Source organism: Sus scrofa, chromosome 3 (genome assembly GCF_000003025.6).
Source record: "Sus scrofa isolate TJ Tabasco breed Duroc chromosome 3, Sscrofa11.1, whole genome shotgun sequence".
Classification (NCBI taxonomy): Eukaryota; Metazoa; Chordata; class Mammalia; order Artiodactyla; family Suidae; genus Sus; species Sus scrofa.
Window position 1 is genome coordinate 57,961,891 of NC_010445.4, and position 27,067 is coordinate 57,988,957.

Genomic DNA, 27,067 nt, shown 5'->3' on the forward strand with positions numbered 1-27,067 from the left:
ACTCTGTTCAGATATAAAACCCAGTTAGTTTAAAGATGTAAATATAAAAATTAAAATATAAAAGCACTAGAAGAAAATATAGGAAAAGGTAATTGCAGAAACATTTAAAATGTGTAGAACAGAAGGTTTCATTGTACATTTTCTTAAAAATGGAAATTAAAATATATGCACTGTGGAGTTCCTTCTGTGGAGCAATGGGATTGGCAGCATCCCTGCAGCACCAAGACACAGGTTCTATCCCTGGCCCAGCACAGTGGGTTAAAAATCCAGCAGTAGATCACAGCTACGGATCAGATCTGATCCATGGCCTGGGGACTTTATATGCCTCATGGCAGCCAAAAAAGTAGAAGGAAAAAGATGATATGCATTGTACATATGCATATGCATAGAACACCTCCAGAGACTATTAAACTTTTAATAAATATTTTTTAAAGACAAGAAACATTGGAAAAATATTTGCAACACTCGATATTAATATCTCAATATTAATAGCCTGTTGTCAAATGGTTGCCTCTTAGCTCCAAGCAGCTTCTTTGCTTTGCTTCTGGAAAATTGGACCCGGTAGCCTTCTGTCCCTTGCCAAGTGGCTTGTTAGTTTCTGCCAGTAGAGGGCGCTGGAGGGACATCATAAACTGGGAGAAATTGTGTCAGTTTTTCCTGGCACCAATTGGGTGCCTTCATGTATGTGATTGAGCTGCAGCCCATGCCCTCTGACATATATCTTTGTCTTTGGGGGGCTGCGTGACCTGGAGCATCTATATTCTTTCTGCACAGGTCTGAACCTAAGTCATTGGAGCCCCTCCTCCAAGTTTCTCATTCAGTCCTATGTTCACACTCCTGCAAGGGCTGAGGGTGGGCAGACCAACCTGGAGGCTAAACCCAGCCCTCTGCCTGTTTTTGTACTGCCCTCCATCAAGAAAAATGGTATCAGGAGTTCCCGTTGTGGCTCAGTGGAAGCAATCTGACTAGCATCCATGAGGATGCAGTTTCGATCCCTGGCCTCATTCAGTGGGTTAAGGATCCAGTGTTACCATGAGATGTGGTATAGGTCACAGACGTGGCTCAGATCCCATGTTGCTGTGGCTCTGGTGTAGGCCAGTGGCTACAGCTCTAATTCGACTCCTAGCCTGGGAACCTCCATGTGCCTCCATATGCGGCCCTAAAAAGACAAAAAAAAAAAAAAAAGAAAAAGAAAAATGATCTTCACTTTTGAACCCCAAAGAAGCAAAATGTTATCCCAAAACAATGGATCCCATTCTTCTCATTAGAGAACTTTGTTACAAAGCTTGTACCCTTTATTACTCTATTTTAATTTTATCAATACAAATGTGAACTTTTTTTATGCATTGTTATATATATTCTGTCCTTCATTGTGTCTCTTGTTCCACCAAGCCTATTTACCCCGGGCCTTACCCAAAAAGCTTACCAATCCCTGCCTCAGTCTTTTTGCCCCTCTTTCTCATTAACCAATTTTATTAGTTAAAAATCTTTGTGTTTAATTGTCTCTGTGTAACTTAATGGTAGGGTTTGTCTCTTGATTTGGCCCTGAATGACACAGCCCTAATAGACAAAAAGCTTCTACCATTTATTAGATTTGGATATTTTTTTAATTTTTATTATAGTCGATTTACAATGTTCTGTCAATTTCTGCTGTGTAGCAATGACCCAATTATACATGTACACATTCTTTGTCTCATGTTATCTTTTATCATGTTCTATCACAAGTGATTGGATATAGTTCCGTGTGCTATACAGCAGGACCTCATTGAGCTCCTACCATTTAATCAGAAAATACAAACACCCAGTAGGAAAAAAGGCATTCATCTATCCATTTACTTAATAAATATTGAGCTCTAGTCACTGTTCTAGGTACTAAGATGAAATAAAATGATATGTAAGTGAGATACAAAGAAGGAAAGGAAGGAAGGTTTTTTAATTAATTAATTAATCAATTAATTTTGCTATGATGTGCAGTGGCTTGATGTGGGATTTCCCAAACCGGTGACTGGACACAGTGGTGAAAGTGCCAAATCCTAACCACTAGGCCACCAGGAAACTCCCTTGTTGATGTCTAAAATAGAGCTTATTTCTGGCTTTGGGTCATGATGGGCAGGTCATTCAGCTGCACGTGGGTCTAGACGGACTCTGAGAGCCTCGCAGGTGGGGAGAGTCTCCTTGTTTGCTGGCTGGTATCATTCCACATTTATAGACCATCTGACGTATTTAGTTCCCATCTACTAAATGCCGTAGCTCCTTCTTCCTACCCAGACACTGAGACAACATAGATCCCTATACATCTACAAAATGCCGCCCCTCCCCAAGATTTCTGCTCCCTCTGAGAATGCCTGGCTTAGCCTCAGAGTTCAACTGAACAAACATTTAAAAATCAAGTCCCTGGAGTTCCCTGGCAGCCTAGAAGTTAAGGATTAGACATTGTCACTGAGTGGTGCAGGGGCGATCTCTGACCTGGAAATTTCCACATGACATGGTGCAGCCAAAATATAATTAAAAATTTTTTTAATTTAAAAATAAAGGGAGTTCCCATCATGGCTCAGTGGAAATGAACCTGACAACTATCCATGAGAATGTAGGTTTGATCCTTGACCTTACTCTGTGGGTTAGGGACCCAGCGTTGCCATGAGCTCTGATGTAGGTTGCAGATGCAGGTCAGATCTGGGCAGCAGCTACAGCTCTGATTTGACCCCTAACCTGGGAATCTCCATATGCCTAAAAGGAAGGAGAAAAAAAGGTCCTCTTCCATTTATAGCACGTGTTATTAGACTTTTCACAAAAATAAATTTAACTGAGCTTTTTTTTAAAAAAAAAATCAATTTAAAGAAAGTGCATTCTTGGAATACCGTGTTGGAAAAATAAAGGTGAGGGCTGAATAATGAGGGTGAGGAACACCAGCCTAAACCATGCCATGCATATTTCAAATACAGGCTGACGTGATAGGAGATGAAATAAGGTAAAGATTTGGATAAGGAATAATGAGGGGGGAATCTGGGGAGAATTTTTTTTTTTTTTTTTTTGTCTTTTTGCCATTTCTTGGGCCGCTCCTGAGGCATATGGAAGTTCCCAGGCTAGGGGTCAAATCCGAGCTGTAGCCACTGGCCTACGCCAGAGCCACGGCAACACGGGATCCGAGCCGCATCTGCAACCTACACCACAGCTCACGGCAAAGCCGGATCCTTAACCCACTGAGCAAGGCCATGGATCAAACCCGAAACCTCATGGTTCCTAGTCGGATTCATTAACCACTGAGCCACAATGGGAACTCCCTGGGAAGAATTTACGAATATTTATAAAGCTAGGTCTAGAGGTTGGGAAAGGTGTGAGCTTTCTAGGAGGGTCCAGGCTAGTTTTGTTTCATTGGGAAGCAATGACCACTTGGCTATTTCAGATGCCCCCTCACATCAGCTGAGTCTCTAATTTGAAAATTCTTCACTAGGAAGTCCTCGTGTCTACATCACCGTGCCCTATGGTGCTGGATCATTATTTCCAGTATACAACTGAGAAAACTGGGGCTCAGAGAGTTGAATAGATGTCCTCAAGTTGCCCAGATGGTGAGTGGCAGGACTAGAAAGGCGCATGTGCTCTTTCTCAACATCACAACTCCCTCCCTTACCTGCAACCACCCACTGAGAGCGAGGGAGACAGAAGAATCCGGGACAGAGGACCCATTAGGGCCGGGAAGCATCAGGACCGTTGACTTTTAGCCTATTTATTTATTTATTTATTTGCTTGTTAAGGCCTCACCCACGGCATAAGGAGGCTAGGCGTCGAATCGGAATTGATGGGTGACCTGGTGCTTGAACTGATGCAGTTGTAATTGTCCACATGTCTGTGTCAGTCTGGAGATTCGGCACCTTCAGGGCAGGGATTGGCTCTTGCTGACCTTGGTATCCCTGGGCTGAGCACAGGGTTAGACCACACTCACTATGTGATTGTTGAATGAAGGGCATGAGGGCAAGGAAGCTTTTCTAGATCAGCACAGCTTGCAGAGGCTGGAAAGTAAACTGGAAACATGCGTTAGCTTAGATGTTTTACAGCCATTAATGCCTCTGCTTCATTAATACAGCACAGGAATTGCTACAGCTCTAAAAGCAGTCAAAGGAATTTCTGCTGTGGTTCATCAGTTTAAGAATCAGACTAGGAGTTCCCGTCGTGGCTCAGTGGTTAACGACTCTGACTAGGAACCAGGAGGTAGAGGGTTCTATCCCTGCCCTTGCTCAGTGGGTTGATGATCCAGCGTTGCCGTGAGCTGTGGTGTAGGTTGCAGACGCGGCTTGGATCCCGCTTTGCTGTGGCTCTGGCGTAGGCCGGAGGCTACAGATCCGATTTGACCCCTAGCCTGGGAACCTCCATGTGCTGCGGGAGCGGCCCAAGAAATGGCAAAAAAAGACAAAAAAAAAAAAAAGAATCAGACTAGTATCCTTGAGGATGCATGTTCAATCCCTGGCCTTGCTCAGTGGGTTAAAGGATCCGGTGTTGCCACACGCTGTGGTGTAAGTCGCAGATGTGGCTCGGATCCTGCATTGCTGAGGCTGCGGTATAGGTTGGCAGCTGCAGCTCCAATTCAACTCCTAGCCTGGGAACTTCCAAATGCCACAGGTGTGGCCCTAAAAAGAAAACGAATAAAATAAAAGCATTCACAGATCAAAATAGCTCAGTGGTCAATCTTGTACAAAGGTCACACTAGAGACCAATATCTCTTATGAATATAGTTACAAAAATCCTCAGCAAAATACTAGCAAACAAAACCCAACTACATGTTGAAATGATTACACACCATGACTTGTCCTGGGACTGCAAGGGTGATTCAACATAAAAACAAATCAAGGAGTTCCCATCATGTGGCAGCAGAAATGAATCTGACTAGGAACCATAAGGTTGTGGGTTAGGGAGTTCCCATCATGGCTCAGTGGTTAATGAATCCAACTAGGAACCATGAGGTTTTGGGTTTGATCCCTGGACTTGCTCAGTGGGTTAAGGATCCAGCGTTGCTGTGAGCTGTGGTGTAGGCCGCAGATGCGGCTCGGATCCAGCGTTACTGTTCGCCTGGCATAGGCCAGTGGCTACAGCTCCAGTTAGATCCCTAGCCTGGGAACTTCCATATGCCATGGGTGCAGCCCTAAAAAAGACAAAGAAATAAAATATAAAAAATAAGGTTGCAGGTTCAATTCCTGGCTTCGCTCAGTAGGTTAAGGATCCGGTGTTGCTGCGGCTGTGGTGTTGGATGGCAGCTGTAGCTCCGATTTGACCACTAGTCTGGGAACCTCCATATGCCTCGAGTTTGGCCCTAAAAAGCAAAAAACAAACAAACAAACAAATCAATATAATTTATACGCCACAGTTATAGGACAAAGGAGATTGGCTCCGGATGCTGGAAGTGTCCTTGCCCTGCCGCCTGCTTTCAATCCCTTCAGGGACACTCCATCCCCTCTCAATTAACTCAAATCTCTCAGAGTTTAGGTCCAAACCAACTGGTCTGCAGGTTTAGGTCCTTGTTGATAAGGTGGCTTCCTCCCACTGCCCTCCCCAGGCTCCCTTGGGCCCACAGGCCCTCAGTATTCTTGGAACGCCCTCCTCCAACAGCCCAACCCCCTCCCTCTGTGAACCTGCACTTGGCCCTTGAACAGGAAGATCACCCTGATAAGTCTCCCTGCCCAGGACTGGACTGCATCACTGGCAGCCAAAGCTCCATAGCTTTGCAGCACCCACACAGCAGGAGAGCAGGGTGAACTTGAGCCTCCCCGCCGCCACACACACAGCTTCAAAGTAGACGTCTTTGTTGATCTTCTGCTGAGTCCCTGTTTCAGCGTTATTTTAACAGGAATTACACGAGTGAGGAGGGTAAAGAGAATATCATACTCTAAGCTCTTCCTGACCCTGAAGGTGTAGGTCTGGCTCTGCCCCAGGCCAGGCAGAGGTGGGGGCCCCTCTCCCCTGCCACAGCACACCCTCCTCACTATCAGACTGCATGTCTCATCAGTTAACTTTCCTTCGCCCTTACAAGTGCGTGCCCTTGAGGGCAGGGTCTAGGTCTTGGTCACCCCCAGACTCCACTGGGCCCAGGGTACCCAGGAGGCGCTCCATAACTACTCAAAAAGGAAGGAAGTGACTGGAGTTGGGGTCCTGCTCCACCACCACTCCTGTGGGGGCCTCCTGAGCATCCTGGCATCTCTGAGTCTCAGTGGCCTCCTCTGGAGTCGCATGGAGTCATGACCCTGTGCTGACCACCTTCCAGAGCAAGAGGCGATCACTCACGTGCAATTGCTTGACGCGGACAGCGGGGTCACCTCCTTACTGGAAATGCAGCCAAGACCTTTGCAATGCGGGGAGGATGAGGGCGGAGACCTCGCCATCCTCACACCAGGCTCCCGCCCCTCTTCCCGCGGGGCCCTCCCTCCCCGCTATCCCCCCTCCCCCCGGCTGCCCCGCCCGGTTCCAGCCCGCACCGTCTCAGCCGAGACCATCGGGACCAGGTGTTCCCGGGCGCGCCAAGATGCAGCCGAGGCTCTGGCTCCTCATTGCCGCGCAGCTGTCAAGTAAGAAGGGGAGACCACGGGGAGCGCGGGCGGAGGAGCGGGTGATCTGCCGCTGGCCTGAGCCAAGGCATTTGGGGAAGGCTGTCCCCCTGCGATGCGGAGCCCGGAGCCCGTGGCTGCGCGGGGCGCGGAGGGGAAGCAGCGGCAGCCACGGTCCCTGGAGGAGGGGTGGGAACCTCCCCGGAGCTCATTACCCCAGGAGTCCCTGGAGCCTCAGGTTAAAGGCTACCTTAGCCCAAAAGGCTGAGCCTAAGAGAAGAGAAGACAGGAAGAGAGGAGGGAGAACGGGAGTCCGGAGAGAGGGTTGAAGGAGCTGGGAAGGAAGAAAAGAAAGGGAGGAAAATGCCCTTGTCCGGGGCCCAGCAGGGCTGTACCCCCAGGAAGGGGCCAGGGCCCAGTTCTCACTTTGGTGCTTGACATCTGGGTACATTCCCAGGGTCCCCTGGTTCCCTAATATTTCCTGGGGGTGGATGTCATGGACTGTGTGGCCCCCAGAACATGCAGCCTTGGTTGGGGGTGGAAAGCAGAGGGGAGTCTGTCCCTCTAACCAAACCCAGTCCAACTGCCTTTTAGAAGAACCACCCCCCACAACACACACATACACACACCAAACTGCCCACTACTAACCTGTGGTTGATTTCCTCTCTTGTCCAAAAAGCCCAAAGCTGGTCCTCCTTCCAGAGGCCTGCCTGCCCAGGCTCTGACCTAGTGACCACAACAGCATCTCAAGCAGAAGCTAGTCCAGGCCGTTCAAAACTTCCAGCCTCATTGCCAGACACTTTAGAAACAGCAGGTCCCTCTGAGAATGGAATTAAATGAGACCATGCCTATGGCAAGGGCCGGCTCTGTGTCAATAGCACCGATGGGGCTCGGCACAGCCAGGGCTTTGGTCTCCAGGGCCAAAAAGCCAGTGGGTAATAGAGAGACCGGGGTGTGTCTCAGCCAGGAAGTCTTCAAGTCAGGACGTAGGTTAGAATTCTACACGGAGCCCCAGGCCCCTCGGCCCCCTCTGGCTCTGGAGGAGTCCCTGCTGGGCTTTCTGGGAAGGACTTGGGGAGTCTGCATGTTTGCAGCCCCACTCTGTGCCCAGGAGCCCATGGCAAGATCCTGGAGAGGATCACAGGAACCCTCAATTCAAGGACTGGCTTGAAGCTCCGATTCTAAGGTCCCAGACCAAGGGTTGAATCTGAATCCACTACACAGGCTGTGTGACCTTGAGCAGATCCTTAACCTTCACGAGCTTCTATTCCCTCATGTGTCCACTGCGTCTATTTCCTCCCAAAGGACTTGCTGAGCATTAAATGAGACAATGCACACACTGTGCTCAGCACAGCTCAGCAAATATTGGTGTTATCCATTCTTATCTCCCCCAAGAGGTCAGTGACTCCAAAGAGTGAAGAACCTCTACGCTGCTGAAAAGGCAGCACTGTATTTGGGGGGTTTTCTGAGAAGGCCCAGCAGCCACTTGGGCCCTGGGTACTGTTTCATTTTCAGTGGGAGCAGAAGCTCAGAGCAATCTATGAGGGGAGGCTAAAAGTTTAAGTTTATTTCTTTAGTACTGTGGAGCCTGGGAGCCTGAGCCAAAAGAACAGGCAAGCTTGTGAATATGGGCCTCGGCAAGCCTTGGGTACACAGACACAGACACAGACACAGACACACACACACACACACCGGCCCCTCTCTGCCCGCCCAGGAAATCCGTGTCTTCTCTGGGCCTCCAGATGCTCCCGGGCCTCCACCCTGTTCTGCGAGGTCTCCTCTGCCCCACAGCTAAAATGAAAGGCTTACAAGGTCAGATTTGGTTTGTCGTACTTGGCCATGAAAGACCCATTCTAACCCTCTCCTTAAAATTGCACTTGCTGCCAGTAACAACCTGGAGATGTGAGACACATAGACGATGACTTATCCACTTACTTTTTTTTGGAACTTCTAGGCCTCCGGAGCAGGCAGGACAGTGACACCAAGCCACCCTCCTTTTACATGGAGGAGACAGTCTCCCTGACCTGCCAGAGGTCCCACAACTGGTGCAGGGCACAGGCTGGGTTCAAGGCCGGGTCCACGCCCTGCCTGCAGGAGCTTCCCTTCTGAGACAAATGAACTGCTACCTCTGCTTTTGGGGTGTCTGTCCTTCCACTCAGGAATGGGGATCCAGACACCACTCGACTCCTGGGCTGGAGAGGAATGGATTATAACTGTGCCTACCAGGGGATAGCGAATTCCTCTTGCTGATTGTTGTCAATGTCCAGAAATGGTGTCTGGATGTCCTGTAGGTTGGCCAGACCAGCCACGTGCTCTGCTGGTGATTCTGAGTCCTCTCCCAGCTTGCTCTGGGTCTTCTTCAGCTGCTCATAGTCTTTTGAAGGTCTGTACATAGAGCGGCAGCAGGGCAAGGTTAAAAGGAACCAGCTTTGCCCTCAGGCTGAATCCTTAAGTTTGACTCTCAGGTCACAACTAACTGCACGTTAGACTTTTTTTTTTTTTTTTTTTTCCTTTTTCTTTTCTGTCTTTTGTCCTTTTAGGGCTGCACCCACAGCATATGGAGATTCTCAGGCTAGGGGTCTAATTGGAGCTACAGCTGCCGGCCTACACCACATCCACAGCAACTCGGGATCCAAGCTGCATCTTCAACCTATACCATGGCTTAACGGCAATGCCAGATCCTTAACCCACTGAGCAAGGCCAGGGATCAAACCCACATCCTCATGGATACTAGTTGGGTTTGTTAACCACTGAGCCATGACGGGAACTCCTCAAGTGGGACAAGTCATTTCATGCCTCAGTTCCTCCTGAGGTATTGGGAATAAAAATCCTAAATTAAGTCTGGGGCTTGATCGAGGTAGTTTGTGCAAAGAGCTGGGCATATAAGTATGCCATCCACAAATGGCCTCTCCCCTGTCCCCTTTGTCAGGCTGGCATCCTGAACACCTGCTTGGCAGATAATCTTCTGGGGGATGGGGTGCCTGAGCTCTGAGTCCGGGGCCCGCCAGCTGCTTCTCACCCAGCCCCTGGGCCCTGCAACCAGGCGGGCACTTCCATAGCTTCTCTTCTCATACCTGACTCAGGGCAACTCTGCGGCCCCCACACCCGTGGCCAGGAAAGCGTGCTGATGGTCTCTGCTCCTTCTGCTTCTCGTAGCTCTCCACGGTGGCTCAGCACTCCTGCAGACTCCTTCGTCTGTGATGGCTCAAACCAACCAGACGGTGAAGCTGTCCTGTGAAGCCAGAACTTTCCCCACCAACACTCGCATCTACTGGCTGAGGCTGCGTCAGGCCCCGAGTGCCAACAGCCACTACGAATTCCTGGCCCTCTGGATTCCTAACGGAAACCCTGTGTATGGCAAGGAGACGGAGAAGCAGCTAACTGTGCTTCAAGATTCTTCCCGCTACCTTCTCCAACTCCGACACGTGAAGCCTGCGGACAGTGGCAACTACTTCTGCATGGCTGTTGGCAACCCCGAGCTGACCTTTGGGAAGGGAACTCGGCTGAGTGTGGGTAAGAATCTGGCTCAGTGCCGTCAAAAGCATAGAACACCTACTGGGTGCTGGGTGTGTGTCAGGCCCTGGGATGGGCTCCCATTCTCAGCGAGCCCCACTCTGCAGAAGGGGGACGATTGCCAGGAGCAACATCATTACCAAAAATAGAGAAAAAGGAACTCTGGGCCAAGCAGGTGCAAGAGTTGTATGTAGTTATTCCACTCAATGCTGTCAGCTGTCCTGGGAGGCAGGTGCCGTTTGATTCTCATTGTAGATGAGGTGCTTAGATGTTTCACTGCTTCTTCTGTGGAAAGTGGGGGGCTGTCTTTCATCCAAACTAGCCCCCTCCCCGCCCCCCAAGGCTGTGGCTGGGTTGGGCCACTTTCCCAGACTTAATAGTCTTCTCAGAAATCCCCTCTGAGGAGTTACCATTGTGGCTTGGTGGGTTAAGAACCTGACATAGTATCCGTGAGGATTCAGGTTTAATCCCTGGCCTTGCTCAGTGGATTAAGGATCCAGCATTGCCACAGACTTCAGCATAGGTCCCAGATGCGACTTGGATCCGGTGATGTGGCTGTGTTGTAGTCTGGCAGCTGCAGCTCCAATTTGACGCCTACCCAGGGAACTTCTATAAAAAGACAAGAGACTTGCCGCAAAAGGAGAAAGAAAGAAAGAAAGAAAGAAAGAAAGAAAGAAAGAAAAAGAAAGAAAGAGAATCCCCTTCGAGTGTGCACACAGGGAAAGAACGTCCTTGCTGCCTGGATATAAAGCACTTCTAGGGCAGTGGAGGGCAGCTGTCCTCTTATTGTGCATGGACGCCCATGGCTTGAGCCCACACCAAGACATGTAGTGAGTGAGAAGGCTGGACCCCAGACCCAGCTGCAAATTCAGCTATCAATTTACTGTCACTCCCCTCCCTGGGCCTCAGTCTTCCCATTTGTATTGCGGGGCTGCATGACTCCCTCTGGCCCTTAGAAGCTTCGGTTCCTCAGGAGTTAAATTAGCATGTCCAGTAGAAATGTATTTTGAGCCAAAGATGTAATTTAGCATTTTCCTGTCACTCAATGGGATCAATGGCATCTTGGGATCTCTGGGACAGAGGTTCCATCCCTGGCCAGGCACTGTGGGTTAAGAATCTGGCATTGCCACAGCCGAGGCTTAGGTTGAAACTACAGCTCTGATCTGATCCCTGGTCCAGGAACTCCACATGCCGCAGAGCAGCCAAAAAAGACAACAACAATAACAGCAAGAAAAGAAAAACCCTCGGAATTTTCCAATAGCCACGTTTAAATAAGTCTAAAGAAACAAGTGAAATTAATTTAAATTGCATTGAAATTGCATATTTCATTTAAACCAGCTTCTCAGCAATGTTACGATTTCAGCATGTAATCAGGGTAAAAATCGTTACTGAAGTATCTTACATTCATTTTTCGTATTAAGGGCTCCATGTATACTTTACCCGTACAGCACAGCTCAGGTCAGGCTGGCCACATTTCACGTGCTCTACAGCACACGTGGCAGGTGGCTGCCGTATTGGACAGTGAGGATGAAGCTATCAAGGGTGTGAAGGAATTCTCAAAGCCCCATGTCCCAGGTTAGCCCAGGACCAGGTGCTTCCTGCTCCCTTGGGATATTCTCAAGCTGGGGGCATTGAGAGTGACAGGGGACCCTCCAAGAATTAGACTACTCAGCATGTGACATGCAGGGACAGTGGCAAAATTAAGAAGGCACAAGCCAGAGTGATGACCCAGACCCATCTCCCCAGCCTCAGGTCTTAGAAATCAGGAGGCGGAGGGGGGGATGGTTGGGAGAGATCTCTGGACAAGAAACCAAGGCATCCCTGAAGGTTGGGGGAGTGTTAACTGATTCTTGTATTGAAAACTGGGGCCTTTTTGAGTTTGAGGTTAGGGTTTGGTTTATTGTTTTTGTCTCTGTAAGCCCCACACTTCCCACTCATGAAATTTCAGGGTCTAAGAAAGGTGGATGGTGAAATAAGCAAAACTGGTTTTCAGAAGCCTCTGCCCACCTCCACCATCACCCACTCACTCCCAGCTTTGATCTTCCAAACCCTCCTGCTGCCCAGCATCCCAGGAACGGCAGTCCTTCCCCAAAGCCACGTGCTCGCAGCCATACCATCTCCCCGGGGCAGGGTATCCAGAGCCCATGCTCCTGCTTGGAAGATCAGTACAACTGAAACGAGGAAGCCTGGATGGTAGAGAAAGTATGTGGGAGAAGATTGGCTTTTTTCAGGCCCCTCAAAATACCATGGACTCAAAAGTCCTACCCATTTTACCTTTTTGTTGTTGTTGTTGTTGTCTCTTTGCCATTTCTTAGGCCACTCTCGCGTCATATGGAGGTTCCCAGGCTAGGGGTCTAATCGGAGCTGTAGCCGCCAGCCTACAACAGAGCCACAGCAACGCAGGATCCGAGCCGCGTCTGCGACCTACACCACAGCTCATGGCAACGCAGATCCTTAATCCACTGAGCAAGGCCAGGGATCGAACCCGCAACCTCTTGGTTCCTGGTCGGATTTGTTAATCACTGCGCCATGACGGGAACTCCCCATTTTACCTTTTTTTAGGGCCACATTTGCAGCCTATGGACGTTCCCCGGGCTAGGGGACAAATTGGAGCTGCAGCGGCAGGCCTACACCACAACTACAGCAATGTGGGATTTGAGCCACTTCTGTGACCTACACCACAGCTCACAGCAACATCGGATCCTGAACCCTCTGAGCAAGACCAGAAATCAAACCTACATGCTCATGGATACTAGTTGGGTTCTTAACTCACTGAGCCTCAACGGGAACTCCCCTACCCATTTTAAAGAGTAGAAAAGGGTGGAGTTTTGAACTGGGGGGGAGGTAGAACCCCAGACTCAGAAGAATCCAGGGGTTCTGAGTCTGGACATGAAGACATTAAAATGGAATGAGTCTCAGCGTTCCTACTTAGTGCAATGGGATTGGTGGCGTCTTGGGAGCAGCTGGGATGCACGTTTGAGTCCCAGCCTGGCACAGTGGATTAAGGATCCAGCCCTGCCACAGCTTCGGCTTAGGTCAGGACTGTGGTTCAGATCTGATCCTTGGCCCAGGAAATGCATATGTCACGGGGGAGCCCCCCCAAAAAATGGAACAACCCCCATCAGCTCTGAGCCTCTGTGCCCAGCCAAGGTGAGAGGTCCTGGAGAACTGGTCACCTCGAAGAGCACCACTGCCTGCTGGGAGCTTCTGTGCCTCCTTGTGTATGAAGTAGAGGAGTGGGTTTTCCTGTCGTGGCTCAGCAATAATGAACCTGATTAGTATCCATGAGGATGTGGGGTCGATCCCTGACCTCAACCAGTGGGTTAAGGATCTGGTGTTGCTTTGAGCTCTGGTATAGGTCGCAGACGCAGCTTGGATCTAGCATTGCTGTGGCTGTGGTGTAGGCCAGCAGCTGTAGCTCCAATTCGACCCCTAGCCTGGGAACTTCCATATGCCTCAGGTGTGACCCTAAAAAAAAAATGTAGGGGAATGAACACTTTCCAGGACTGAAGTGGGTAAAAGGCCGTGGCACTCCAGCAAAGGGCTGGCTCCTCACAGGCATTCAGAGCATGATACTGAGGCCACTTTTCCTTTCACAACAGTCTCTCTTAGTGTTCTTTTTTTTTTTTTTTTTTTGCCTTTTGTTTGTTTGTTTGTTTTTTAAGAGCCAAACCTGTGGTATATGGAGTTCCCAGATGCTGGCCTATACCACAGCCGCAGGAATCAAGCTGCGTCTACAACCTACACCACAGCTTACGGCAACACCAGATCCTTAACCAACACTGAAAGAGGCTAGGGATCAAAACTGCAACTTCATGGTTCCTGGTCGGATTCGTTTCCCCTGCACCACAGCAGGAACTCCTCCCTTAGCATTCTGATGACCTGATGTGCTTAACTGCCCGGGAAGTTCCGCAAGCCCTGGGTGAGGCCAAAGAAAAAAAAAAAACAACATTTGCCTCCGAGGCAGTGTGGCAGGGTGAGAGCCTAGGATAGGCATCTTTTTTTCTTTTCTTTTTTTTTATTTTGGCCATGCCCACGACATATAGAAATTTCTAGGCCAGGGATCAAGCCCGAGCCACAGCAATGATCTGAGCCACTGAAGTAACAATGCCAAGTCCTTAACCCACTGCACCACAAGGGAGCTCCATCCAGGTATAGGGCATCTTTTGGCTCAGATGCTGACCCTGCTGTTCCTGGGCTCTCCAGACTTGGGCAAGTGGTTTATTTCAGTCCTCTGAGCCTAGGCTTCCTCAGGAATAAAGTGGGGGAAAATAGTGCTCATCCCCAAAATTGTTGGGTTCAATAAGCTTAAGCTGATGTGCTTGGCACTGCTACCACTGCTGCTAGTCCGTGGGGGCCTCGAAAGGGTTAATTCTGGTTCATTGGCTCTTCTAGAAACCACGGAGCAGGCAGAATGGGCATGTTTTCTCTGCTTCCCTTCACTTAGGCAGTGAGGTTCCAAAGTGTCTGCTTTTTCTTTTTTTTTTGGTCTTTTTATATGGAGGTTCCCAGGCTAGGGGTCTAATCGGAGCTACAGCCATAGCTGCTGGTGTACACCACAGCCACCTCAACGCCAGATCCGAGCTATATCTGCATCCTACACCACAGCTCACGGCAACACCAGATCCTTAACCCACTGATCGAGGCCAGGGATCAAACCTGTGTCCTCAGGAATACTAGTCAGATTTGTTTCCACTGAGCCACGATGGGAACGCCTCAAAGTGTCTGCTTTTTATATAGGAGATGCCAGACCCAAACGACCAAACATTGGCCGCCCCTCCCTGTGCCCTTGACCCTAGAGTTTGAGTTCATGATGTCACCCAATTCCTTCTCCTACCATTGTGCAGAAAATCTCTTCAGGATTTCCTGTCATGGCTCAGCAGTTAACGAACCCAACTAGTATCTGTGAGGATGCAGGCTCGATACCTGGCCTGGCTCAGTGGGCTAAGAATCCGGCATTGCAACATACAACACCCTGAGTGGTTTTGTCCGTGCAGAAAAAGGCACCCACTTCCTTTCTGTGACTTTCCTCCACTTGCTTAGGGATTGGCAGCTGGGCTGAGGGGCTGGTTGTGCCAAGGACTTGGGGGCTCAGGCTTTAGATAAAGGTCTTCAGCCAGGAGCCACCTCTACTGCTCACCTTACTGGGCATACTGTCCCCTTTAATTCTCACAACCCTCCAAGGAGGAGATGGGGCCATCTTGGTTTCAGCAGATGGGGAAATTGAGGCACACAGAAGTGACAGGACTTTCCCCAAGTCACACATGGTTAATCAAGGGTGCTGGGGCACTGTCCACATTTGTGTGGACACCAAGTGGACCCCATCCCTAGGCCCTCAGAGGAGTGGGGAAGTAGATCAAAAATTCTATTGGTCTGGAGTTCCCTTGTGGCTCGGCAGGTTCAGGATCTGGTGTTGTCACTGAAGTGGATTGGGTTGCTGCTGTGGCACAGATTTGATCCCTAGCCCAGGAACTTCCACATAGCGCAGGTGTGGCCAAAAAAGAAATAAAGAAAAAATTCTATTGATCTGTGACCGTCAAGCCCTGTAGAGGCTAGGGGACATGGATAAGGACTTTAGAATCTGAATATAAGATGTGCAGTTTTAAGTTTTATCTCTAAGTCCACCTGCCGTTTACCTGGCTAAGATATGTGTCTTGCTTGCTTTTATAGTTGATGTCTTTCCCACCACTGCCCAGCCCACCAAGAAGACCAGACCCAAGAAGAAAATATGCCGATTACCAAACCTGGTGCCCCCAAAGGGTGAGTTCTCCCATCCCCCTGCATTCTCAGAAGCACAATGGAACCCTTCCTTTCTTCCCTCCCTCCTCCCTCCCTCCCTCCATCCTCTGTCCCTTTCTCCTTCTCTCCCTCCCTCCTTCTCTCCTTCCTTCCTTTCTTTCACAAGCTCTTCCCAAGTGTGGGCTGTAGCCTCTTTCTGTAGCCCTGAGCTGGGGTCTGAAGGGGAGCTGAGTGTGACAGCAGCGCTGTTGTCCAGCATCTCACAGCCAAGTGGGAGACACGCTCTCACGTCATCACAGGACAAAACTTCATGAAGGGTACACCCACCCCAAACTTGGACTCAAATGTTCATAGTGGCACTATTCATAATCGCCAAAAAGTAAAGACAACTCAAATGTCCACCATCTGATGACTGGATTAACAAAATCTGGACTCTCCATACAATGCAATATTATTTAGCTGTGAGCAAGAATGAAGTACTGGAGTTCCCACTGTGGCACAATGGGATTGGGGGCATCTTGAGAGCTCTGGGATGCGGGTTCGATCCTTGGCCCAACACAGTGGGTTAAGGATCCGGCATCGCCACATCTGCAGTTTAGGATCTGATTCCTGGCCTGGGAACTCCATATGCCACAGAGCGTACAAAAAAGAATGAAGTACTGATACAGGCTCCCACATGAATGAACCTCGAAAATATGCCATGGAAGAAGCTAGTCACAAAAGACCATCTATTCTATGATTCTGTTGATAAGAAATATCCAGAATATGACAATCCATAAAGACGGAAAGTCCATTAGTGCTCGCCTAAGCCTGGGGGTTTGGGGAAGGAATGGGGAGTGACAGCTGATGGGCGCAGGATTTCTTTGGGTGGAGATGAAAATGTTCTAAAAGCAGATTATGGTGATGGTTTGTACAACTCTGTGAATATACCAAAAGGCTTTAAAATCTACACTTTGAACAGGTGAACTTTACAAGATATAAATTATATTGCAATAAAGCTGTTAACAGACAAAAAAATCAAACCTAAAGAACCAGCACCTTAGCCTTTCCCAGTTTTGATGCCTAATAGGAAGGAGGACCTACGAGTACACAGTGTGTGCTTAATATACTTTTACTAATGGGTGGACCAGCTCACTGCGCTGTGCCGCAGACGCCAGACACTATAGCTGAGTCACACACACGCACTCTTTCCTGGAACCCATCAGCCAAATGTGTTTCTGGAAAAACACGGACCTCTGTCCCCGCGGAGTTACTGGTGACAAACAGAAAGTGCCATCTGCTCTTACCCAATAGAACGAACCACAAGCAGCCACACCAGGGCTGCTTTGTGCTGCTGGCGCTGCTTTGTCTTAAATATATAAAGTATCAGAAAGATCTGGAGAGAGGCATCTGACAGGATCCAGAGCATGGGAGAGGGAAACTGCCATATGAGATCACAGTAAAAAGCAAATCAGGGACCTCCTGCTGAGGCACAATGGGTTAAGAATCCAACTTCAGCAGCTTGGGTCCCTGCGAAGGTGCGGTTTCGATCCCCAGTCTAGCAAGTGGATTAAAGGATCCTTCGTTGCCACATCTGCGGCATAGGTCACAGCTGAGGCTTGGATCTAACCCCTGGCATATGGCACTTCCATATGCAACAAATGCAGTCATTAAAAAAAAAAAAAAAAGCAAATCGAAGCCATGTACAGGAGGGCAAAGTCTTAAGGAACATAAAGGCAGAGACAGAATGATCTTTTTTTATCAAGTATTTGTGCCCCACAACTTTGCCTAAAGGATTTCAGGCAGGGTAGAACCAAAAAAGGACACGAAAGGCAAATACAATTGAGGTGCTAAGATGAGGATGCAAAACCTGGGTGTGCCTTGGCGCTGGTTGCATAACTCGGTAAATTATTTACTATTATTTATTATGTTAAGTATTTACTATTAATTTAATTTTTAATTAATAATTTACTATTAATTATTAATTAAAATATTTACTGTTGTTTTAATTATTTAAAATTATTCAAAATTATTTGTTATCTAATTATTTTAAATTACTTACTGTTTAAGTTATTTGCTATTAAATATTAATTAATTGTTTACTATAATTTAATTAATTCAATTATTTACTTACTGAATTTAATTATTAATTTAGTTATTTATTCATTACTATTATATGATATTAATTTTTATTATTTAATTTACTAATTTATTATTAAATTAGTCAGTTTACCAAGTTATGCAGCCATCACCACGATCTAGTTTTAGAACATTTCTGTCCGCCTGTCAGATCCCCTGGGTCCGTTTACGGCTAATCTCTTTTCCTAGACCAGCCCCCGGCAACTGCTAATCTACTTTCTGTTGCTATAGATTTGCCTCTTCTGGACATTTCGTACACATGGAATCATATAGCACGTGGTCTCTCAGGCCTGGCTTCTTTCACTTTGCATCATGATTCTGAGGCTCATCCAGGTCGGAACACCATGGAGGAGATGAGAGGCGGAAAGAAACCCGTACATCTCAGAAGTGGGAGGGGCTTCCGAGGGCCTCTCACCCAACTTCTCCACACGGGCGACATCCAGCCTGGGCCGTGGCCGGCTCCCTCCCACGTGGTGGCCCACACCATCCCCTCCATTACCTCTCCTGCCCTCTCCCAGGGGGACCAGCAGGGGCCTTAGAACTCAGAGGACCTGGATCCAAACCCTCACCCTGCCTTTTAGTATCCAGGTGACCTTGGGCATGTAATTGAAATTCTTTGAATCTCGGCTTTTCTGAACTATAAAATGAGAGATAAAATCGATAGTGATACCTCCCTGCCTCCCAAGGTGAAGTTTGCACTTAGGACTGCACTTGGCACATGATAGGTCTTCAGTAAACATTCTCCCACTTCTGTGACATTCAGAACTGTTTCTAATTTTTTTAACTTTGAGCCCACATCTGCAGCCTTGCCTTTTTCACCCATGGGTCCTGGTTCTGCCCCCTCAACTATTCACAGGGACCAACCATAGAGGCACAAATGGTGTTAGAGAAGGATTTAGGGCCCTGGAAATAGAATTTCTGCTATTTAAATAGCATACCAAATGGGCAAAGAACACATTGGCAACTTAGAGAAGAAAAAAATCAAATATGGCCAATATATGAAAATAGATTGAGGGAGTTCCTGTTGTGACTTAGCAGGTTACAAACTCAACTAGTATCCATGAAGACACAGGTTCAATCCCTGGCCTCACTGCCTAGGTTAAGGATCGGCTTTGCCATGAGCTCTGGTGTAGGTCACGGACACGGCTCGTTCGGATCCTGTGTTGCTGTGACTGTGGTGTAGGCCGGCAGCTGTAGCTCCAATTAGACCCCTAGCCTGGGAACTTCCATATGCCGCAGGTGTGGCCCTAAAAAGGAATGAAAAAATTAGCTCCTGAGTTTATTAATTTGGGGCGGGGGGGCCTCACCTGTGGCATGCAAAGAAAAAGTTAGCTCCTGAGTTTATTAATTTTGGATGGTGGGGGGGGCCTCACCTGTGGCATGCAAAAGTTCTCAGGCCAGGGCTCGAACCCAAGCCACAGCAGTAACCAAAGCCATAGAAAGACAATGCCAGAGCCTTAACCTCCTGAGCCGCCAGGGAACTTCTACTGATTTTTTTAATATGGATGTGGGGCATGAAATTTTCTATATGAAATGATCTCAATGCTTAAAATGCCTAGGGACAAGATGAAAAGGAAATAGGCAAACAGTGGTATTCTGTGGGCAATGGAGCTCCCTGTTGATTTTCCCTCTTTGTATTTATCTGCAGTCTCAATTGTTCCACATGTGCCTCTTTTCCAGGCCCTGCCTGTGCCCCCCTCATCATTGGCCTGCTGGTGGCCGGCCTTCTGGTTCTGCTGGTGTCCTTGGGTGCTGCTGTCCATGTATACTGTAAGTCGTGCCCCCCTGGGCCATCATGCACTCCTTCTGCTGTTGGAGGTGTCCCCGAGGGTCCTTCCTCCTCTGGGGGAGAAGGGCAGATGGCAGCCTGATGGAACTTTGCCCCCACCCCCTAAACCCATGGAAGTTCCAGGCCAAGCTGCAAGGATGAGAGACCACCCCGTCTCTGGAGTCAGACAAACCTGGATTGAATTTGACATTGCTAATTCCTGATCCCATGACCTTGGGCACATGCCCTGGCCCCCTGAGCCTCAGCTGCCCCACCCAGGGAAACAGTATTACCTGCCTTACAGGGTGGCTTTTGTAAAGTCCTGCCAGTGCCCAGCTGGGGCCTGTGTTCAGTAAGCAGGAAGGCCCTGAGCAGTTGGGGTGGAAGCAGGGCACAGAGATGAGGGTGCACAGAGTGAGGTTTGGGCTATGTTCCCAGAGGCTAGAAATCCTCCCTGTGAGGCTGTAGGGAAACAGAGATGGCTGCTGCTCTCAGCCACTTTGGAGGTGGGGTCACCTCGTTCTCCGGGCTACAGGGGAGGCCAGCAGAGTTGGCCAGGAGCCCAGAGCCCTGGCGTCTACCCCTGACTCTTCTCCTCTCCTGTGTACCTTGAGCAAGCCACTTACCCTCTCTGGGCTTCTGTAAAATGGTTCAGGGTGGCCCACAAGGGCATGGACTAGATCGTGCCTCTTTTATAAGTCACAGACCCGTCTGAACATATGAAGACAATTTTGGACCTCCTCTGCAGAGAAAGACACCATGTACACATTTTTTGCATACAATTGCCACCCAAAAAAAGGGATCCATTTCATCTGCTCCAAGAACTATTAGTGGTATGCAAACATTTTTGATCAAGGACCTCATTAGTTAAAAAAAAAAAAATCTTTTGGGAGTTCCTGTTGTGGCTCAGTGAGTTAAGAATCTGACATCATATCTGTGAGGTTATGGGTTCTATCCCTGGCCTCGCTCAGTAGATTAAGGATTCGGCATTGCCGCAAGCTGCAGTATAGGTCACAGATGCAGCATGGATCTGGCATTGCTGTGGCTGTGGTGTAGGCCAGCAACTGCAGCACTGATTTGACCCTGCTCCAGGAATTTACATATGCCAGAGGCTCAGCCATAAAAAGAAAAAAAAATGAGTACAAATACTATAAAAACTAAATAATTACAATTGGCTGTATTTATTTATTATGTATGTACATACTTAATATAGCATTATAAATATACTTTAATAAATTACTAATAGCTATGTTAGCTATGTTTATTTAACATACTGTTTATGTTGTTAAATATACTTCAAAGATAAAAAGGCTGAGGAGTTCCTGTCGTGGCTCAGCGGTTAACGAATCTGACTAGCATCCATGAGACACAGGTTTGATCCCTGGCCTTGCTCAGTGGGTTAAGGATCCAGCATTGCCGTAAGCTGTGGTGTAGGTCGCAGACGCGGCTCGGATTCTGCATTGCTGTGGCTGTGGTTCAGGCCAGCAGCTACAGCTCCAATTAGACCCCTAGCCTGGGAACCTCCATATGCCACAGGTGCCCTAAAAAAGCAAAAAAAAAAAAGATAAAAAGGTTGAGATAAATATGTAAATAGACATGCTCATATTTCCTGACTACGTCCCAGGGGAACTCTTGTACACCCCCAGAACATTCGTGCTCTGGTTTAGGACTATCTGTACAGCCTCTCCTTCCTGACACCCCTCCACCCCCACCCTCCACCCCGTGAAAGGCAGGTGACACGTTTATGGCCGCACAGAAGCCAACTCACTAGCTGCAGGACGGTGGGCAGGTCACTCAGTAACATGCTCGCTCTCTCCCTCAGTTCCCCCATATGCAAACAAAGCTAATGAGTGAAATACAACTCATAGGTTTGCCCTGAGCGTTAAGGGGATTAAAACCCAGGCAGTGTCTGGAGCAGAGCCCACAACGCAGTGGGCTGAAGTGTCGGCTGCCCACCTCTTCGCCCTCCTCGCTCTCTGGGGCTCAGTGTCAGCGGCTCACAGCCCAGGCCAACCACTGCTCTTGTTTTCTTCTTCCAGGCCTGCAGAGGAGAGCCTGGCATCGCCTCATGAAACAGTAAGTAGCTGGGACCTGGGAAAAGTGTTCAGGCCTGGGTGTGGCCCTGGCTTTCTCAGCCCCTGCGGCTGCTCACAGCCTCCAGCTGCAAGGAGCCCCAGCCAGACACTACCTTCAAAAATCATACACTGTGCAAACAGATGGGGAGATGGAGTTCAGGCAAAGACAAAACCTAAGTAGAGATGCCGGTGAGTGCTTAAGTGTATGTCAAGTATGGTAAGATTTAGAGCTTAGCTCTCCTGAGGATAGCAATGAACTTTTAAAAAAGTTTTTTTTTTAATCATAGCTGATTTAGGAGTTCCTGTCGTGGCTCAGTGGTTAACGAACTGGACTAGTAATCATGAGGTTGCAGGTTCTATCCCTGGCCTCACTCAGTGGGTTAAGGATCCAGCGTTGCCGTGAGCTGTGGTGTAAGTTGAAGACGAGGCTTGGATCCCGCATTGCTATGGCTGTGGTGTAGGCTGGCAGCTACAGCTCTGATTCAACCCCTAGCCTGGGAACCTCAATATACTGCCTAAAAAGTCCAAAAAAGACCAAAAATAAAATTGTAGCCGATTTACAATGGTGTGTTGATATCAGGTGTATGGCAAAGGGATTTAATTATTATATATATTCATTTTTTGCTATATTGTTGTCTTGTTTATTTTATGTATTTATTTATTGGTTTTTGTCGTATATGCTTTCTTTAGATTCTTTTCTACTATAATGATTACAAGATATTGAATAAACAATTAGCTCTTGAGAGTTCCTGTTGTGGCACAGCAGAAATGAATCCAACTAGTATCCACTGAAGAGGCGGGTTTGATCTCTGGCCTCACTTAGTGGGTGGGGGAATCCAGCATTGCCATGAGCTGTCGTGTAGGTTGCAGATGCAGCTTGGATCCCGAGTTGCTGTGGCTGTGGTGCAGGCCAGCAACTGCAGCTCCAATTTGAACCCTAGCCTGGGAACCTCCGTATGCCAAGGTCGTGGCCCCCCCCTAAAAAAATTAGCTCTTGCATGCATAGAGCAGGATACCCCAAAGTCTTCATCGCCTATTATTTCATTTGTTCTTTTTTTTTTTTCCTTCTTTTTTTTTGGTTTAGCAGCATCAGCAGCATGTGGAAGTTCTCAGGCCAGGAATCGAACCCTCACCACATCAGCAACTGGAGCCACTGCAGTGACAATGCTGGGTCCTTAACTGGCTCCACTACACAGGAACTCCTATGTGCTGCATTTAGAAATTACTTCATACTTAAAAGATAGTAACTTAGGTGTATTTGTCTAACTCTAGACCTCCAGAATGTTCTGTTTGAAATCTTTCCTGTGGTGACCTTTTATGGAAAACGACTCCCCCGCACCCGGGGGGGGGGGGGGTGTGTGTGCTGCCTGTGGTTCTGCCTCCCACCCACCCACCCACCCCTTCATTTTTAACTTGTTCCCCAGTGATTTGATGCCAGTTCTGGAGGGGGTGGCTGCAGGACCTCATGCTTTGGCAAATCCAGAGGTTCTGAGGATCAGCTCAGACGAAGAAGGGGCTGGGGTGGGTGGGCTCCCAGTGCCCTCACCCTCTTCATTCTGAACAGCTCTGCTCTCATCCATGGGCTGTAGTTACACGTACCTGTAAGATGTCATTGAACAAAAGGGTTTGTGGCTAAAAAGGAGTTTAAAAAGGAGTTTTGCTGTCATGATCCAGGTATGGATGAAACAGTCCCGGGTCTCACAGACCAACAGTTCCAAGGTCAATTCACAGTTCAGGGCAGACATTCCCCAGCCTTTGTAACCGGCCCTAGAAAATCACCCCCATCAGCAGGCCACCTTCCTCTGGCCCCTTCGTGTGCATTGGTGACTTGCTTATCTTAGAAAGTGCCGCAGGAAGTAACACTATTCAAAGCTAGAGCTCTTAGGGCTGTGTTTTTTGAGGGTTTTTTTTTTTATTATTTTTCATGACTAAGATGGAGCCTTAAAAATATATTAATAACAACTCTTGGCCCTAGGCTTCTTTCTTAGAATGGCGTCTGCATCCATTTATCTCCATTACAGGGAATTCAATTGCATTTGCCTGAAAATAAGTGGTTTCACAACTTGCCATTGTTTTCAGGTTTTGTAAGTGAGCAGAGAATATGCTTTTGGTGTCCTGCTACAAAAATACATCGGTCACTGATGGACAAGGTCTGGAAAAATGAGAGCGAAAGGACACACTCAACCATGGACATGTCACCAACCTGCCAAAGCTGCCTGCTTTTAACTACTGCAAGTTCTTTCTGTGGACCTCATGCCTGAGAGCAACTTGTTACATAGTCATCAGGAATCTGAGAGAGAAGCCTTCAGAGCCCCAGGGCCCTCTCTGCAACTCGAAAGGCATATGCAGGATTGAGTACAAAATGGCTCCAGTGCAGCACTTCCAGCTCCTGTTTGGGCTGGGAATTTCAGTCTTACGGTCCAGCCACCGCCTTGCTTTGTCCTGGTAGGGCGGTGACATTGAGACCTGAGTCTCTCATGGGATGGTGCTGGGATGGGTCCCCTTGGTCTTCCCTGGCTGGAGTTGTCCTTCCCCACAGAGAGCCCCAGGCAGCAGACCCAGGTTGGAAAGGAGGCTTCCAAGAGGGCCTGAGCTGGCTCCCCCTTTCACCTCTGTTTCTGAGGACCTCCCTTGGGGCTGGAAACTTGGGGTTTGGGGCCAGGAGGCCACTTGATTTCCCACTAGGAAGTTCCTCAGCTTTCACTTTCTGCCCTCCCATGGCTTGTACATTTCTTCTTTCACTCTCTGTTTCTTTTATGAAAATAACTTGGTTGTAAAAAATAAAGTATTTTTTTATTTTTATTGAAGTATAGTTGACTTACAGTGTTGTGTTCATTTCTGAATAAGAATACACACACGCACACTTTTTTTTTTTTTTTTTTTTTTGGTCACACCTGCAACATGCAGAAGTTCCTGCATCAAATACTAAAACTTCACCACAGCAATGGCAATGCCGGGTTCTTTTTTTTTTTTAGGGGCACACCTGCAACATATGGAATTTCCAGGGCTAGGGGTCCAATCAGAGAATACAGCTGCCAGCCACAGCCACAGCCACAGCAACGCCATATCCAAGCCTCATCTGTGACCTACAATGCAGCTTACAACAATGCCAGATCCTTAACCCACTGAGTGAGGCCAGCAATCAAACCCACATCCTCATGGATACTAGTCAGGTTCGTTACCACTGCACCACAGCAGGAACTCCACAATGCTGGGTTCTTAACCTGCCGAGCCACCAGGGAGCTCCTATACATTCTTTTTTTAAAAAATATTTTCCATTATCTTTTATCATAGGATATTGAATATAGTTCCCTGTGCTGTATAGTAGGACCTTGCTGTTTATCCCTTCTCTATATAATAGTTTATATCTTCTAACCCCAACCTCCTACTCCATCTCTTCCCCAACCCCCTCCCTCTTGGCAACTACAAGACTGTTCTCCATGTCCATGAATCTGTTTCTGTTTCATAGATAGGTCCACTTGTATCATATTTTAGATTTTGCATATGTGATATCATACAGTATTTATCTTTCTTTCTGATTTATTTCACTTAGTATGATAATCTTTAGTTCCATCCACATTGCTCAGAATGGCATTAAAAATAAAGTCTTGAATAAAAGGTGAGATGGCTCCTGTGATGGAAATGCACAAAACCTCATCCATGGAGCTCCTATTAGGGCTCAGCTATAGTGAACCTGACTAGTATCTATGAGGATGCAGATTTGATCCCTAGCCCCACTCAGTGGGTTAAGGATCCAGCATCACCATGAGCTGCAGTGTAGGTCGTAGATGAGGCTCAGATCCGGCATTTCTGTGGCTGTGATGTGGGCCGGTGGCTGCAGCTCCTATTGGACCCTTAGTCTGGGAATGTCCATATGCCTTGGGTACAGCCTTAAAAAAAAAAAAAAAGACTCATGTATATGTTAAAGATGGTGATGCTCAGTTAAAAAGAAAACACAAGGTTAAAAAGAGTATGTCTTGTAATGCAGCAGGAGTTCCCTTGTAACGCAGCAGGTTAAGGATCCAGCGTTGTCACAGCTACACCTTGGGTGCTGCTGTGGCATGGGTTCGATCTCTGGCCTGGAAACTTCCACATGCCAAAGTCTAGGCCAAAAAAAAAAGGAGGGGTAGAGTTCCTCACTTGCCCCCATGATACACTGTAGTCCATGTTGTAGGTGTAGAGAAGGCCCAGAGAGGAGGCACCCAGGGCACCTAGAGCCAGGCAGCAGAGGCCACCCTCCCCCAGACCTCCCCAAGCTGCCCTTGCCAGCACCAGTTCATTTTCACTGAGCATGGAACTCCAGGGACACCTGGCCGTGAGGTTGGCAACCTCATACCAAAGAGAAGGGGAGAGACATCAGGGTCTCTGTCACATGTCCATGATATTTTACCGTCTCTCAGCTTTGGTAGTCAGAGAAATATGCTGCAAGGAGAAAATGCTGAGCTGGAGTGGAGGGATGTAAAAACTCCTGGGTTTCATGTTAACTCCCCACCCAGGCCTTGAGCAGCTTAAGAGCTTTTGAGCAAAAGGAGAATTCAAATTCTGGCTGCATTCACAGATGCTCTGGGCGCAGGTCAAAGGAGGAAAGTCCCACCTGCTTTGCTGGCCAGCAAAGAAGGGCAGAGTTCCCCAGTGGCTCGGCAGGTTAAGGATCCAGTGCTGTCACTGCTGTGGCTCGGGTTGTTGTCTGGCTCATGTGCAGTCCCTGGGTCAGGAACTTAGGCATGCCATGGGCATAGCCAGAAAAAAAGAAAAGAAAAAGGCAATGGTAAACCAGGCTCTGTTCAGAGCCCTCTGGCAGCCACAGAACGTGACAAAGGGCTGGTGTAACCATCTCCTGGCATCTGAGAGGCTCTCCGTGGAGTTGGGGTTGCAGCAGAACCAGGTGTGGTGGGTAGGAGTTAGAAGGGCATAGATGCAGGAGGTGCTCAAGGGAAACAAACGCTTTCTGCCCATCAGCTGTGAGGACAGCAGGTCAGGCTGCCTCCCAAGGCTGAGGGGTTGGAGGAAAGGGCCAGCTTAGCCTGGACCAGACTCCTCCAGGGTTCACTTTGCTCTGAAATGTCCCATTGAACGATGAGAGACCAAGACCCAGATGTGCAGCCTGTCCTTTCTGAAGGCTCACACCCCGTCCGCAGAGGAAATGAGAGCCGGCCTCAAGGCCCCTCATCCCGCTGTGGGCTCCACTATCTAGCAGACTCTCCCTGCTGCTGTCTTTGTGATTGTGTTTAGTTGTTTGTGCATTTGCATGGGGTGAGGTTATGGGGGGGGGGTGCACCTCTGTCGGTTTTCTGTGCAACAGGCACCTGCCAAGGCAGCCTGGG

At 48.3% G+C, this 27,067-nt stretch overlaps 1 protein-coding gene across 2 annotated transcripts; it reads left to right on the forward strand.

Annotated features, from left to right (window-relative positions):
* CD8B (CD8b molecule) lies at positions 6,468-24,560 on the forward strand. Of its 2 annotated transcripts, none has more exon segments than NR_145981.1 (6): positions 6,468-6,551; positions 9,687-10,043; positions 15,714-15,803; positions 19,581-19,670; positions 21,708-21,932; positions 23,823-24,560. NR_145981.1 is itself a non-coding variant. In NM_001348770.1 (6 exon segments), coding segments are annotated over 6 exon segments (630 nt in total). In that variant the 5' UTR covers positions 6,468-6,508; the 3' UTR covers positions 23,836-24,560.